At 49.1% G+C, this 16,385-nt stretch overlaps 1 protein-coding gene across 2 annotated transcripts in view; it reads left to right on the top strand.

The window, feature by feature from the left end:
• The first annotated feature begins 1,595 nt into the window (after window positions 1-1,595).
• Nos2 (nitric oxide synthase 2) overlaps window positions 1,596-16,385 on the top strand; it is a 35,887-nt gene continuing 21,097 nt past the window's right edge. Inside the window, 6 exon segments of one of the 2 annotated variants that reach the window (NM_012611.3) lie at window positions 1,596-1,738; window positions 3,045-3,201; window positions 9,251-9,326; window positions 10,427-10,549; window positions 11,963-12,111; window positions 15,556-15,718. In NM_012611.3, coding sequence (NP_036743.3) covers window positions 3,092-3,201; window positions 9,251-9,326; window positions 10,427-10,549; window positions 11,963-12,111; window positions 15,556-15,718 — 621 coding nt within the window. In that variant the 5' untranslated portion in view covers window positions 1,596-1,738; window positions 3,045-3,091. 2 annotated transcript variants of the gene reach the window in all.

Raw genomic sequence — 16,385 nt, forward strand, 5'->3', positions numbered from 1 at the left:
GAGCTAGAAGACAACCTCAGCTCTCGTCTCTCAGCCACCCACCATCTCTCACCAGTCCGAAACCTGCCTAGTAGGCTAGCTGGCTGACCAGCAAAACCCAGGCATATTCCTGTCTTTGCCTCCCTCCCTAGATCTTATTATAAGTGTGTGTCACCACACCCAGCATTTTATCACTGACCAATTGACTGGTATGTGTGGGGGGAGGGGGCGTGTGTGTGCATGCATGCATGCATGCTCAGTGGTACACATGTGGAGGTCAGGGGACAATTTATGGGAGTTTGTTTTCTCCTTCCACCGTGTAGGTTCCAGGAATCCAACTCAGATCGCCAAACTTGCGGGTAAGTTCCTTAACCTGCTGAACTATCTCACCAACCCACGCCCAGCGTTTGAACTTAGGTCCTTGTACGTGCAAGGCAAGCACTTTGACGACTCAGCCATCTCCCCAGCCCAGCCACTTGATTTGTAACTCATTTATTCACTCAACAGTCTATTTGTTCGCTCAACTTTTGAGGCCACACCACACACTTTTTGGGTGACTCTTACTTGGTGTACCTTAGACAAAGGCAAAACACGAGGCTGAGCTGAATTTGGGAACCATGGGATGATGAGTGGACCCTGGCGGGATATGCCAGGGGGATTTTCCCTCTCTCTGTTTGTTCCTTTTCCCCTAATACTGTCAATATTTCACTTTCATAATGGAAAATCCCATGCCATGTATGAATCGTTGTAGGAAATTATAATTTGCTCGTTTTTGTTTGTTTTTCAAAACAGGGTTTTTCTATGTAGCCCTAGTTTGTCCTAGAACTCACTCTGTAGATCAGACTGGCCCAAACTCAGGGATCTGTCTTTCTCTGCCTCCTGAATCCTGGAAGTAAAGGCGTGTGCCACCAGACCTAGGTAGGGTATTATAATTCTGTATATAAGAAGTCACACTTAATTCCGCTGTGGGGGGAAAAAAGGCTTCTCTCAGCACAGCCCTACCCACTATGCTGCCCAAACTAATTTACTAGTAGTGGGGAAAATGAGGGTCAGACAGCATCCCAGGGGCCCCGCTGTGCCACAGCTTGCCTTTCTAGAAAACCTCCCGATGAATGGTTCCTGGGCGTGTTGGAATATTGGCACCATCTAACCGCACTGGTCATTTGGAACCTGGACTTTTTTTCCGGCATGATCCACACTGCCAGTAATCCACAGATTTCTGGACTTCTGCTACAAACTGCAAATGAGAGAACAGACAGAAATGAACCAGAGTGCTCCATGCCCAGAACAAAATCCCCAGCAGCTGCAAGCCAGGGTCTGTGGTGCAGCTAAGAAAAGCCTCCCTCCTAGTGAGTCCCAGTTTTCAAGAGGCCACTCGCTGCCAAGGGACCATTGCCTTGGACTGGGGACCAGGAAGAGGTGGCCTCACCGAAGATACACCACAGAGTGACGTAATAATGCATACAGACTAGGAGTGTCCATCGCGAATGAGCTAACTTGCACACCCTACTGGGGACTCTCCCTTTGGGAACAGTGACTTTATGCAAAACAGCTCTGCAGAGCGTGGATGGGTATAAATACCTGATGGCTACTGTCAGGGCCACAGCTTTACAGGGAGTTGAAGACTGAGACTCTGGCCCCACGGGACACAGTGTCGCTGGTTTGAAACTTCTCAGCCACCTTGGTGAGGGGACTGGACTTTTAGAGACGCTTCTGAGGTTCCTCAGGCTTGGGTCTTGTTAGCCTAGTCAACTACAAGGTGAGTCTTGTATTGGGGACAGCTGCTCTCAGGGGTGTCTTCCTGTTTGAGAAAGCTCAGAAAACTAGGCTTTCCGCCCCAACCCTTTTGTGGCCGGACTGAGGCTAATGTGAAAGGTGTGGGAAGAGCGACCACAGGAGGGTCTGCCAGTTGAACCACCACGCATGTGGTCAGATTTCTTCTCTGCAAATGTTTGCTGTGGTGATTACACTACAGAGAATAAACTTTCTAGAAAGTTCAGAGTTGGGGGGAGGGGATGCCCTGCTGAGAACTTTTAATGCACATAGCTTATTTTGCTAATCTCTGTGAGATGTACCCCTTACCCACCCCAGGTCTGATAAGGGGGACATTGTTAATCCCATTTCAGGGGTGAAGAAATGAGTTTCGGTTAGCTAACTTGGTTTAGATGAGTAGCTAGAAAAAGTCAGGGCAAGATCCAGGTCACCAGGACCTTGAGGTTCACCAGCCCCCTTATGTGTGTTCTTGTCCCCATTTCTATCTTCCAAGTGTATCTTTCCTCTGGGAGGACATTGGCTACAGAGATGTCAGATTCCCGCCCGTCCCCCAGGGAAGTTTCTCTTTCTTTTTCTTGTCATTTTCTAAAAGATATAACCTCAACTCTTGAGAGTTCAATTCTCTCTCTCTCTCTCTCTCTCTCTCTCTCTCTCTCTCTCTCTCACACACACACACACACACACACACACAAATCATTGACTTCTCAAATAACAAAGAAGGAACACGTGATATAGTGTCCTTCGCTTAGGATGCATGATCACCCCCAAATCAAAGGAAAAGTGGCCAGGACTTGAGTGCCAGCCCCAAGTGCAGGTCCAGAGGGAAGGTTACCTCTCATGAGCAGGTGGCAGACAGGGTCAGGCAGATGCTTTAGTGATCCCAGCTCCTGCGGGCCCACTTTGCTGGAGGCCAAGAAGTAAATCCTGCCCAGAGTAACTGGATTCTCCTAAGGGGGCTTTTGGGTGTTTGCTGTCATTGGTAGGTGGCTGTGTGGCATCCCAAGTCATCCCTTTAGTTTGTTATATATCTTTGCAGAACAGGAGTCTATCCCACAAGATTTCAACCCCAAATAAAAACCCAGAGTGCAAGCAAGGGGAGAGAGAGCGACCATGCTAACCTTAGCTAGGCTTAGCTTCATGGGGACAGTAGCTGGGAACAGTGACTGTGCAAGCCCTAGCTGAGCCTTAGCAAGGCTCTGTCTCCATTCTCTGGACTTTAGCACCTGTGAAAAGGCCCTGTTCTATTAGGCACTTCTTCAACCTCACCTCACAACCTCCCTCCCCTTCCTCAGCCCCACGGAGAACAGCAGAGTTGGTGCAGAAGCACAAAGTCACAGACATGGCTTGCCCCTGGAAGTTTCTCTTCAGAGTCAAATCCTACCAAGGTGACCTGAAAGAGGAAAAGGACATTAACAACAACGTGGAGAAAACCCCAGGTGCTATTCCCAGGTAAGCAACCTCTCTCTGGCTGTCTCCTCAGGGCTGCCAGGCCCCTGCTGCCCCAATCTGTTCCCAGTCCCCCGAGAATCTGGTCTCCAAGGCCCCGAATTCTCTACTGAAATCTGGTGCTGCTCCTGAGAGAGTCTGGACGCTCTGGAAGAAGAAGAGAGGGGGATATATTTGAGAATAGAGGCTGGAGAGGCTAGTGGTCAGCTCAGTGGTAATGTCCTGAGGTACCTCACCAGTTGTTAGATATTTTGACTATTAGACAACTGAAGGATGCCAAGGATGTGCTTAGTGACGGTGTGACTTTGAGCAAGTTCACCTGAGTCTCAGGTAGGTCTGCAAAGTGTCTTAACCTGAGGGCATCCTGGGGAGTGAACTAAGATATACATAAGGCACAGTGAAGTGTGTCTGTCACAGAAGGGTTTGTCACCATTTACTGAGGCTTCTTTGTCACCAGGACTACAACAAGGCACGCACCTACACTCTTTGAACTTGACCTCCATGGGGCCCTCTGCTATGATCTCATTCTGCAAATGAGGCTCTGGGAGGGCAAAGTCTGGGTTGCATGACTGCTAATGTCAGAGATGAACTCTGAAGTTGGCCTGGGGCATCTTAGAATTGAACAGCAATGTATATGGAAGAACTAGGAGAATTCTACTAGGAATCTACAGTCACAGCCCAGGACTTGAGGCTAACTAAAGTAGAAAGATGACGGGCTAGCTTACTTTGCAATGTGACACACAGAATCACATTGAAGCCTCATCTGTACCTGGCTCAGACATTGGCAAGACTGCAGTGAACAGCGCCCCCTGGAGGCAGTAAGCAGGGAGGCCCTAAAATTTCCTGTCCTGGTGTTGCTAGGTTTAGAAAGGGAGTTAGGCAAAAGGAAGTGGCTTTGCCACTTCCTAATCCTGTGGTATTTGTGACGTCCCTTAGCCTCCAAACCTTCGTTCCCTCCATTGCAGGAAAAAAGTCACTATGTTAGGAATAAGGAGGTAGATGGCCCAGGAGTGAAAGGCAGAGTAAGTGGGAGGGGACTGGACCACCGCTGTCAGGAATCCTGGGGCTTGGGTGCCTATGCAGGGCATCGGAGCCTCTAGCCAACTGGACAGCACTTCAGTCTCAAAATATTGTGACTTCATCCAGTTTTTCTCTGCAACCCCTGCCTTCTGTCCCCCAGAATCCAGGTGCCCCCACACCTCTTTCCCTCCAACTTGACTTCATACAAGTCATGCCCCTGCTCCAAAATCTTGGGTAGCTGCCCATGACCTGTCACCAAACTGAGACTTGATCCTGCCCAGAAGAGGGGCACACCCTCTGACAATCCAGAAGGGGACTGCGCCAGATCGTCCCACTTTAGGGAAGAGGACACAGAAGTCCACCATGCTTGAGTCATCTTAAGATCTCATGGCTGGCAAGTGGCAAAGCAGGCATTCAAACTGGACAGCTGGCTTACGGCCACCATCCCGGTTGCCACACTGGAGGCCCCAAATGAGATTCCATCCCATTAACAAGGACACTTGAGGCATGGTAATATGCTGCCAGTTCACATGTCAACAAAGCCCTTCTACTTAATCAATGGACTGACTGAAGCATTTATTAATTGCATATACAGCCACGGATATTTAGAGTGCCCTTAATACTATGTCAAAAGCCAGGCGGGAACTACTTTTATCTTGTCTCAAGAGGTCAGTCTCTAGAAAGTAAAGGAGCTGAGCTTTGAGCTAACTCCAAGTTCTACAGTCTATGTGCTCTTTCTCTGAGGACCTACTATGCACTGGGCTGAGAAAGAGAACCGGCAGATCCGGTAGCTACCGTCAGGGAGGAAACTTGCAGGAGGTTGTGGAGAGGAGCAACAGCTTCCTCCCTAGTTGGGGGCAGTCTTGGCAAAGGGAAGCCTTAGAGAGGTTTATGTGTGGGGAAGGGTCAGGCAAGGGAGAGGTAATAGGAGAATGTGTTGCTGACTCTCCTAAGGGCAAGGCCTGGCTGTGGGGTCGGAGGGGCTAATGGGCTGCAGATGGCTTTCTTAGGGGAAGGGGAGCAGCCGAAATGGGACTGCCCAGGAAAGGTGGCAGGAGGATGTTGCTGGAAAAGGAAGCAGCTTACAAAGGGGATTTTAGTCTGAAAGCAGCGGGAGCCCGTTATTTATTTTTATTTTAAAACATAATTTTCAAATCGATGCAACCCAAAAAGCCTGTTCCTGCTGGCTTTCAACTTTGTGTAAACAAGAGATTCAGAAGTGTGCAGGGTGTGTCCATGCATGTGTACACGTGTGTTTTAGAGACAAAGGGTAAATGTGGGACCATCTAGGAGTTTAGAGCAAAGGGTTTCAGAATGTTAAAGAAAAAAAAAGAAACAAAACAAACAAAAACAAAAACAAAAACAAAAAATCCCTACTACTCACACTGTAATTGGGCTTGGGGATTCATTTGCTGAAACATCAGCCACAAGGGTTTCCTACTCCACCTGGAACAGGGAGAAAGGACAAAACATTTCCTGGGAGTGGTCTAGTGAAGCAGAGGTGAAGGTGGCCCTAGGCTGTTGTGTTCTCTGGTCCCCCAACTTCTGCCGCCATAAAGCAGAGGTAGTAAAGACTTGCCTTCTTGCTTGGATTTCGTTAGGGAGTGAGGAAATAAGCCGGTGAAGGGGGGAGTCTAGGTAGCGATCCTTATTGTCCCTGCGAGAGGAATACCTAAACCAGGCATTCCTGCGGTCCTGCTTGTCCTGGGCCACTAGAAGCGGAGCTCTGCTCTCAGCAGGAGGGCGGGAGCTACGGGGGCGGGCACTGAGGGGTTCCGCGGCGATAAAGGGACAGCGTCAGCGAGGAGCGCTGGCCCAGCTATGCGCGAGGGTCTGAGCAGCGCTTGCGACGCCGCCCGGCCGCGGCTCTGTCGCTTCCTGCGCAGGATCTTTGGCCCGAAGGTCGCCAGTCGCGTGGGCCCAGCCAGGTACAGCGCGCGCACGGGACCTGGGGAGGCGCCCGGGTGGCCCCGCTGGGACGCGAGAGAAGCTAGGCAGAGCGCCCAGTGGGGGATTCTGCACCAAGGAACTTTTGCTCAACACTGCTTTGAGACAGGTTCTGGCTGCATCGATTAGTTGGTATCAAACCTGGAAATCCTCCTGCCTCAGCTTCTCAAATGCTGAGATAACAGGTGTTGTGCCCACCGCTTAAAGTTTGTTTTGTTTTTTGTTTGTTTGTTTGTTTGTTTGTTTGTTTGTTTGTTTGTTTGTTGGTACTGGGAACTGAACCACATTTAAGCAAGTGGTCTTCCACTTAGCCACATTCCCCTCTCCCACCTTGCTGCACTTCCCCTCCTTATTGTGCTCTAAACAAACAAGGTTAAGAGGACAAAGCGGAACTTTTACAATAAGACATTCTCCACTTCTCAAGAGAGGTGGTCTGGCTGCCCTAAGTCCCCTGTGAATTCTGCACTCCGCTCAGTACCTAGATCTGGGTGACAGCAGGTGATTCTATGGGCCTGAGCAAGCCACGGGTTCCCTTTGTCCGAAGAAAGTCCGTAATGGTCCTTCATCCCGCAATGGGCCAGCCAGGTCTCAGCAAGACTGTGTGTTTGGAACTGCAGTAATTTGGAACCAAGGGTCCTGAGCCTTAAAGTGCTCACCTGATTATCTGGTCCCTAGATTCCCCTTTAACAGGTGGCAGAAGACATCTGCTAGCAGGACATAGTAGCTGGGGGAAAGCTCTGTTTATTCATTGCTGTGGGTTTTTCTTCCCAGTTATAAAATTACTTCAAAATTTATAAAACTTCCAATTATAACAAAGACATCAAGATACTTAAAAGTTAAAAGAAAGAGATTTAAATAGCACGTGGCTTATCATATCGGGCTAATCAGTGTGAACCTTCGCTGGCGTTTCCTCCAGTTGCTTTCAGGCTGCTGGAGCCCGCATTTGTTCACGCGCAAGCACACATTGCATACGTGCACCAAGACTGTCATCATAGCGTCAGCAGATATCCAGGCTGAGGCACAACCTCAGGCTGTGGACCCTGAGGCCAGCATAACTGTGGCTCGTGTTAACAGTGAGATTTCAGGCATTTAAAACATTTTGATGTCTAGGGGAAGCACTTGAGTAGACATTGACATGGTCTTTAATTCTATTACCCAGGGGATGTCTTTGATACAGTTCTATCCTCCAAACTGTGAAGCCCAAGATGGGCTGGTGTGAAGGAGGATTGTAGGAAAGCAGATCTTGGCTTCCTTTTTTTTCCCCTCCTTCTGGTGAGGCATACCAGTCCAGATCAGAGGAGAGTGTTAAAGAAAATATTATTCAGATGGGCGTGGTGGTGCATGCCCGCAATCCCAGCATTCAGGAGGTAACGGCAAGAGTACAAGGGCATTGTCGGCTGAATAGTGAGTTGGAAGGCGGCGGGAGGTGCGGGAAACCCTGTTGCAAGCAAGAAGGAGAGAATTGTTCAATGATTTTGTTGGTTTGCTTTGGTGGGGGTGGGAGTTGTCGTCTTGCTTTGTTCTTTGAGGTAACTGCTCACTCTACAGCCCAGGCTAAGCGATTCTCCTGCCTCAAGCCTTCTGACTGCTGGGGTTTCACACACCAGTCAGTGACTCCCACTTTAGTGATATCTGCTAACTTACCACAAGGAGGGCTTTACTGAGGACGTCCCTCAGGAGAGCACAGGACCCGCTGCAGAGGGAGAGATAGGGTTCCACCCAAACACAGCAGGGGCCAGGGCAAGCCATAGCGAAGGTAAAGAAGAATCTCACTAAACTAACCTAGCAGGGTCCTTGCTGATGGTTAAGCTGAACTAACAAACCTCACTGGGGATGAGGGACCAGAGAGCGAGTTATGACTAAAAGACCAAGCAGGGTCACCGCTAAAACTGGAGTTTGCGGTTTTTTGTTTTGTTTTATTTTTAGATTTATTCATTTTATGCGTATGGATGTTTTGCCTGACTGCATAGATGGCCATGGCTGTCCTGGAACTCTGTAGACCAGGCTAGCCTCAAACATAGAGCTCATCTTGTCTCTGCCTCCTATGTGCTGAGATTAAAGGCGTATAGCACCATAGCTGGCATATTTTCCCCTCCACTAATTATTTTAATTTTATTTTTATCTTATTTCCAAAACAGGTAGCATGTAGCCCAGGCTAGCTTTGAATTCCCTACTTAGCTGAGGATGACCTTGAACTCCTGATCCTCCTGCCTCTACTGTCCAGGTGTTAGAATCACAAGTGTGTGCTATTCATACCTGCCTGTGTTCCTTTCACTCTTTACAAGATAAATACTTGGAGTAGCCAAGCACTGGGGCTTGAACCTGGAATCTCGGCACTCAAGAAGCTCTGGCAGGAGGATGCCTCAAGTTGGAAACCAGTAGGGTGTATGGAGCAAACAAACTAGTTTGGGGTGCTTTGTAAGTTCTCGTGGAGCCCAACTGGCTTTGAACTTTCTTTGTAGTTAAGGTTGGCCTCAAACTCCTGACCTTTCTGTCACACCCTGCCAGATGCTGGGATTCCGGGCATGTACTTAAAATGCCCAGTTTATTAAATAAAAGATTTGAGCTGGGCCTGGTGATGCACACTTTGAACCCAAGCACTTAGAAGCCAGAGGCAGGTGGATCTCTGTAAGTTCAGGGCCAGTCTGGCCTACATAGAAAGTTCCACGCCTCAAACAAGCAATACCCACCAAAGTGAAAACTGAAATAGATAAGGTAAAGGTTGCTAAGCCAAGTGGGTGGTGAGCGGTGGGCCCTGCTGGCCTGGGAGGGCTGGGCTGTTGGAGCTTTTGCACTTGTCTTTCTGAGGCGGGCATCTCCCCAGAGCTTGTGTGTGTGCCTCTGTGTCTGAATGGTTTGGGCTGGCTCCCCTCAGACCATTTTGGCTTTGGGTGGTCAAAGCAAAGATGAAGAGAGAAGTGGGGATGAGATTCTCTAAGACTGGGTCCCTCATCCTCCCGGATTGGAAGCCGGGAACAGATCATTCCCACCTCTAGCCCTTGGTGCCCCATCTGCCGATCTCAGAGGCCACTCAGATCCCCTCCACAGCCAGACTCCTTCTCACGATGACTGTTTCCTTTCACAGCCCAACAACACAGGATGACCCTAAGAGTCACAAGCATCAAAATGGTTTCCCCCAGTTCCTCACTGGGACTGCACAGGTCAGTAGTTTGGTCACACTATGGGAAGCGCTTCATTCTTCTACTTGGTAGATTCAGGCTAAACAGCCCTTTGGAGGCTGGACAGGAAGGCACAGGAAGCCAAGGACTGGGGAGTGAGTAGAGCAATTCAGACCTGGGGTACAAAGGGAGCCAAGGGGGTTGCAGACAGAAGGACAGTCATGATGTTCAGCAGTGGAGGTCTCCGGGGTTCTCTGCTACCCAGGTAACTTGCCTGGTGGGTGACAGAATAGTTTGGGGTAGTGACTTAGTTAGGGCTCCATTGCTGTGAACAGACACCATGGCCAAGGCAACTCTTATAAAGGACAACATTTAATTGGAGCTGGCTTATAGGTTCAGAGATTCAGTCCTTTATCATCAAGGTGGGAGCATGGCAGTGTCCAGTCAGGCATGGTGCAGGAGCTGAGAGTTCTACATCTTGTTCTGAAGGCAAACCAAAGAAGAATGTCCCTTCCAGGCAGCTATGAGAAGGGTCTCAAAGCCCACACCCAAAGTGACACAGTTCTTCCAACAAGACCATTCCTATTAGCATACCATTTCCTATGGGCCAAACATACTCAAACTACCACAGGTAGTTTAAGAACATTCATGGGATCAGGGGAAGGATGATTTTCTAGAGTGATCCTAGACTCAGCTGCTGAGTCCCTAGTCTCAGCCCCTAGCTTCTAGCTGTGGACCCCTTCCTGGAACCCCTTCCATCCTAAGGACTGCAAAGAAGTGGCAGAGAGATGGGGTCGGGGAAAGGTGTCCCTGGGGAAGGAAGACAGTGGAGTATCTGTTAGCCTCCCAGCTCTTCCTTGGCAGTCCCTAGCCCTCCCATCATACTTGAATTCCCCTTATGAGCCAGCACTGGCCAGGCCTTGGTAAGGACAGAAGCCTGGCCTCGGTCCAACCACCTGCAGTGCTCAGCTGCCACTAGCCTAACTTCTGGGAAGGGTGGGGGACTGAGGACTGCCTCTCGCCTCATGTGCCCACACAAAGCTCTGTCCTTCACCCAAGCAGAGTACAGAGGCCCAGGGGACACTTGTATGGTTGTTGGGGTTACAGACATTTGGAAAACTCTGGATGTTTACCTATCTTAGAATGTTCCAGAATCCCTGGACAAGCTGCATGTGACTCCATCGACCCGCCCACAGCACGTGAGGATCAAAAACTGGGGCAATGGAGAGATTTTTCACGACACCCTTCACCACAAGGCCACCTCGGTGAGCAGTCTTGGGGCTGGGGAGACCTTTGTCCCAGCTAGGGCAACATAAGGGCCCTATCGATCTGGGAATTGTCTAACAGAACTGCCCAAAGCTGGCCCAAACTGACAGAGGAAGCTTCCTGTCGTCTCTGTAAGGACAGCTAGGTGACAGTGAGGTGACAGCAGTTCAAGCAGCCAGGGAATGAAACTAACCATCCTTCCAGGTTCCTTCCTGCCTGCCTAAATTTATGTTCCTTACTCTGACTTTAGAATTCACGCTATGAGGCTGGGCAGTGCACACCTTTAATTCCAACATTTGGAGGAGACAAGCAGATGTCTGAGTTTGAGGCCAGCCTGGGCTACATACTGAGTTCAGGAACAAGTCAGAGCTACATTGTGAGACCTTGTCTCAAAACAACAACAATAACAACAAAACATAAAACAAGCCAGGCGTGATACATACCTTTAACCCCAGCACTTGGGAGGCAGAGGCAGGTGGATCTTTGAGGGTTCAAGGCCAGTGTGGTCTAAAAAGGAGTCCAGTACAGCCAGGGTTCTGAGAAACCCTGTCTCATAAAAACCAAACCAAACCAAAAGAGAGAGAGGGAGAGAGAGAGAGAGAGAGAGAGAGCGAGCAAAAGAAAGACCCATAAAAGAAAACAAAGGAGAGACAGAAAGAGAGAGAGAGAGAGACAAGAGACAGACAGACAGACAGACAGACAGAGAGACAGAGAGACAGAGAGACAGAGAGACAGAGACAGAGAGAAATTCATACTGAGGTTATAAAGTGGGAAAGAACCAAAAAGCCTTTGAAGGCAGGATGATTTCTTGAACCGCACAGAAACTGTCTTTAATGCCAGCTTGGAAGACAGAGGCAGAAGGATTAGAAGTTCACAGTGACCTGCTTTATAGTGAGTTTGAGGCCAACCTGGGCCGCATATGATCTCGTCTCAAAACCTAACATCAAACCTCAGAAAGAAAGCAAAACAGAGGAGCACCCCAGTCGACACGTGGACATCCATCTCTCTGGCGTTTCTTTCCAAGCCTCCCCTGACTTTGAAATAATCATCCTCTCGTTCAGCTTCTCTAGGCTGACATTGGAGCCATGCTCCCTGAGGAGCTGGCTGGGTCTCTTTAGAAAGGAAAGCAGAGGTGATATCCCCTAAGAGAAGCCATGGAATTTTCTCAGAGGCTGTCACTGTTTCTTTAGCTGACTGCAGAGCAGGGACAGAGAGAAGCCAGCTCACACCCACCTGGTCTCTGGAAAGGAGAAGGGAGCTAGGCTTGGAAAAAGCTTGATGACCCCAAGGAGGAGGAGTCATTGTGAGCATATCGGTTGGAGAACGACCAGGCTTAATGACTGGCTTGGGATATGGGGGTCATGGTGGGGTGGGGAATTGGAGCCCTACTCAACCCCTGTCTCTCTTTCCAGGATATCTCTTGCAAGTCCAAATTATGCATGGGGTCCATCATGAACTCCAAGAGTTTGACCAGAGGACCCAGAGACAAGCCCACCCCAGTGGAGGAGCTTCTGCCTCAAGCCATTGAATTCATTAACCAGTATTATGGCTCCTTCAAAGAGTAAGTCTGGCTTCTGTCAGGGTGACGTCCCCTGCTCTACTCCCTGGGGCTGACCTGTTTCCTCCTGTTCCACTCTGACCCGTGAACTCTGCAGTCTTCAGACTTGCTGGGGCTCCAGCCTAAAGGAGGCTTAGGACCTGCAAAAATGTCTGAAAGTTTGGAGGAGAGTGTGACTGGCCTGGATTCTGGCTTCCCCAGACCACTGCTGAGTCCTGGAGAAGTCCATTGGGCCTCAACCTCCTTATCTGTAAAGTAGGCATCTTATAGCATGGCTCACTGGACAGCCATGAGATGTGTGCAAATTTAGAACAGTGTCTTAGCCTAGGGGCTGTAATACAGTGACTTGGAATAGATCCTTCAATCCTGAAATAGAAGGAAGTTTAGAGGGTGTCTGGTCAGGCTGATGTTACCTCTTACAGAGCAAGATTCCCAGAGACAACCCTGACACTATCCTAGCCTAACTAGAGTCCGGGAGACAGACTTGATGGGAGTGCTCTCATTTTACCCCATAGGGCCTCTGTGAGTTTAGGGCCCAGACCGCTTTATTCTTCAGGTCACCAGTCAGTCACCCCAAGCACCAAGTGTGTCCAGCCTGGGAAAGGACATTTTCTTCATTGCCAGTTGCCAATTCTGTTGTCAATGCAGAGTTGCAATCATGGAGAGGCTGTGTGGCCTGGATAAAAGTTGGGGTCCAGGAAGCCATCTACTGGGGGTTCAAGCCTGGGAAAATGCCTTGGTTTTCTTGCCTCAGACTATCTATTATAATATACCCACCTTGTAGGGGTTTATATGAAAATTAAACGGATTAGAGTCTACAAACAGCTAGGAACAGTGCCAGCCTGAAATGAATACCACTGAGATCTTGGTTATCATCGTACGTATTCAGTTTTTTAAACGTCCGTTTACTTGGTGGAGAATGGGATGCCTGGGCCACAGCTAGTATGTGGACGTCAGACAACGTGCTGTGGGAGTCGGAAATCTCCTTCCACAGTGTGGATTCCTGGGGTTGACCGAGGACATTTGGTGGCAAATGTCTTTACCTGCTCAGCCATCTCTCTGGTCCCTCATTGTATGTTTTGGAGACAGCATCTGCCCACCACTGCTCTTCAGAGTGCCAGGGTGACAGCGATGATACCTCAGTATAGAACACTGTAGAGGGACTGAGTTACCCGTCCAGTTGTAAGAACGACAGTGAGTGTCTGCTCCGGCAGCTGGGGACAGTGTGGCAGTGTCATTTTGTGGCACAGTCTCACACAGGAGTTTCATCTGGGGCATGAGACACAGAAGGGTATCTGGGACCCAGAGCAGAAGTGGCTGTTCTCGGTGACACCTGCTCCACCCTGGAATGCCAGCGCTGGGAGGGCGCTTGACAAGAGGCAAACAGAAGGAAGGAAAACAGCCAAAAAAAATGCAAAAAATCAAATTCACTGGGCACGGTGGCCCATGCCTTTAATCCCAGAATTCTGAAGGCAGAGGCAGGTGGATCTCTGTATGTTCGAAGTTACCCTGGTCCACATAATGAACTCTAGGTCAGCAAAGGCTGCTTACCGAGACTCTGTTCCAAAACAGAACAACAATGAAAAAAATTCTAAGGGAACTGAGAGAAAACATGAAAAACAATTTTAAGAGCAACTCCCAGACTCAAAACAAACAAAAAGCAAAGGAAAACACTTAAAATTTTAAATTTAAAATATTCTTTTAAAAGTTCTCTCTCTCTCTTTTTTTAACGTGGTCCCACGTGTGTTGAGATTCTCTTGGATGTTGGAGGCTTCACTGTTAACTGTGGGAGTGGGTTTTTCTGAGAAACACTGCTTAAAGCTTGCATTTACAAACAAGTCACCCAACCTGTCACCAAGTTGACAACGTTCTTTGAGATCCTTTCTAACTGTATGAGAGCTTCCCTCTGTTTTTTCTCCTTTCGTCTGTGATACAGGGCCTGAACCTAGGGGGCCAAACCAGGCCTATTCTACCAATGAGCTACATATTCAGTCCCTGGCCTCAGCGCTTATTTTTTGAACTATTTACTTTGAGACAGGTTCTCACTATGTTGCCCAGACTGGCCTGAATTTGCCTAATCTACACAAAGCCATCTTGGAAATGACAAGTGTGTATAGTGAGATAAAGTCTGGCTATGGTTTGTTTCATGAGCTGTTCTGAGTCCAGAAGGCCAGAGAAACAATTGTCTCCCTCCTGACACTCCTGTGAAAGACAGAGACTCCCATTGCTTCTTGCTACCATAGTTACTGTGCTGTTCATTACAGAAAGAGGATGGCTTTGCTCAGGACTCCTTAGATTACAACAGGAGAGGCCAAAACTCTTCCAAAGATGTCAGGCCCACTCTTGGGTAAATGTCACCAAGTTTTCATCTTCCTTCTTTACACGGTGTTGCCATAACTGTGGACACCACTGTTTTCGTGTTTGTGTACAGAGTCGGGGGTATTTCTAGAGTCTACCTCTGACGATGAAGGACACTGACCGCACCCAGAAGTTCCCCCTTACAGGGATCACTGAAGACAAATAGCACTAAATGTTTTGTCTTCGAGTCTTTCTGTAATCAGAAAGTAGTTGCCAAGACCGTCCGCCTGCACCGAAGGCTGTTTCATTCCTAGTCCTCCTGCTGACCTTAATCCCAAGTTCATTCTTTAAATAATTTTGTTTGTTGCTGTTTCGAAAGCCTCTGCTGGTGCTGGTTGGAAATCTCAAGGTTGCTGTGTTGGGTGTGTGTGTTTCAAAGTCTTTGCGACCAAGCTCCTCTCCCTTGAAATTATTTTGAAGTATACTTAAATCAGTGAGTGTGGCTCCGTTGGGTGGGCTCTAGGGTCCTTCAAGTTGAGTCCTGACCTCAGGTCTTGTCTGGGCCTGCCTTGCCTTTTGAGGAGCCCTCAAGGTTTGCAGTCTCCCTTTGGGTGGAAGGTGGGAGGTCCTATCCACTGCAGACAGTTTGGAGCCTGGGGTTGGCAGCGAGACCACCCGGGTCTGTGTCCTCTCTTCTCTGTTACTATGCTTGTGTTCTTGAGCCTGGTACTGTACACTCTGGAGTCTTAAGACTGCAGAGTAAACACAGCAGAGCCTCCTGCGTTACTTGTGATGGCATGCAGCTACAGTCTCAGGTATTTGAGGGAGGGAGGACAGAGGGTTAGAAGTTCTAGGCTACATAAGACCTTATCATGACTATGACAACTGCCAGGGTCCAGTGTACGAGTGGAAGTACGGCTTTCTCTCAACAGGACTGAGAACCTGAAGATGGAGATGTCAGGGTATTCAAAATTGGCCCCTAGTAAGCTAAGAGTGAGTCACAAAACCAACCCTAAGGAAGACAATGTCCCAGGGGGTGCAATTTGCCCTTCTGGTGTCCAAAATCGGTTCTTGCTTTCTGGGGATTGAATTAATCCCCATGTAAGGTCCTGCTATTGTTGGTCTTCCTGACAATTTCCTGTCCCCCAGGGCAAAAATAGAGGAACATCTGGCCAGGCTGGAAGCCGTAACAAAGGAAATAGAAACAACAGGAACCTACCAGCTCACTCTGGATGAGCTCATCTTTGCCACCAAGATGGCCTGGAGGAACGCCCCTCGCTGCATCGGCAGGATTCAGTGGTCCAACCTGCAGGTGAGTCTTGTGGGCAGAGCAGAAGGAGGAACAGAGGTGGGCAGGCCCAGAGACAGAGCAAGTGGCCAGGGCTCTGCAGACTACAGCCAAATCCTGAGTGGGGTATCTAGACCCCCTCCTGGGAGTCTGCAGTCTTACTTTAGCACCAGGGTCTCTAGATGACCCACCTTCATGTTAAATGCGGGGGAACACACACCATCATGAGACAACCAGCAACCTTGGATGTCTTACTCCTGAGGTCTTGGTGTTACAAGTGTTTGCCTCCAGTGTTTGCGTTCCTGGCTCCTAGAGAGCATTTTATTTATCCTACCCTCCTAGGCCATTGTCTCCTTTGAGGGTCATTTGGGGTGAGTGGGGTTGGGGGGGGAGGTTGGGTCCTATTGAGTGCACTTGGACTAAGAAAATCCAGGAGCCTCAATGGTGGTACACACTCCCATGGGGAAGATCCAGGCTGTGGGGACCCTGCCTTTTGGTTCTTTAAAGCCAGATGCTCTTGGTAATTTGGTTTCACTGGGGCCTTCTGACTCAAGAGCCAAGGGAATAGAGCAGCTTAGAGACGGGCATGGGGATATAGGGAGGAGTATGTAACCCTGTGAGTGAGATGCACTCTGTCCCCAAGGACTTTCAGTCAGCCCCAAGTCTCTGTCCTCACAATCTTCCATGGTGT

Source organism: Rattus norvegicus, chromosome 10 (assembly GCF_036323735.1).
Source record: "Rattus norvegicus strain BN/NHsdMcwi chromosome 10, GRCr8, whole genome shotgun sequence".
Lineage (NCBI taxonomy): Eukaryota > Metazoa > Chordata > Mammalia > Rodentia > Muridae > Rattus > Rattus norvegicus.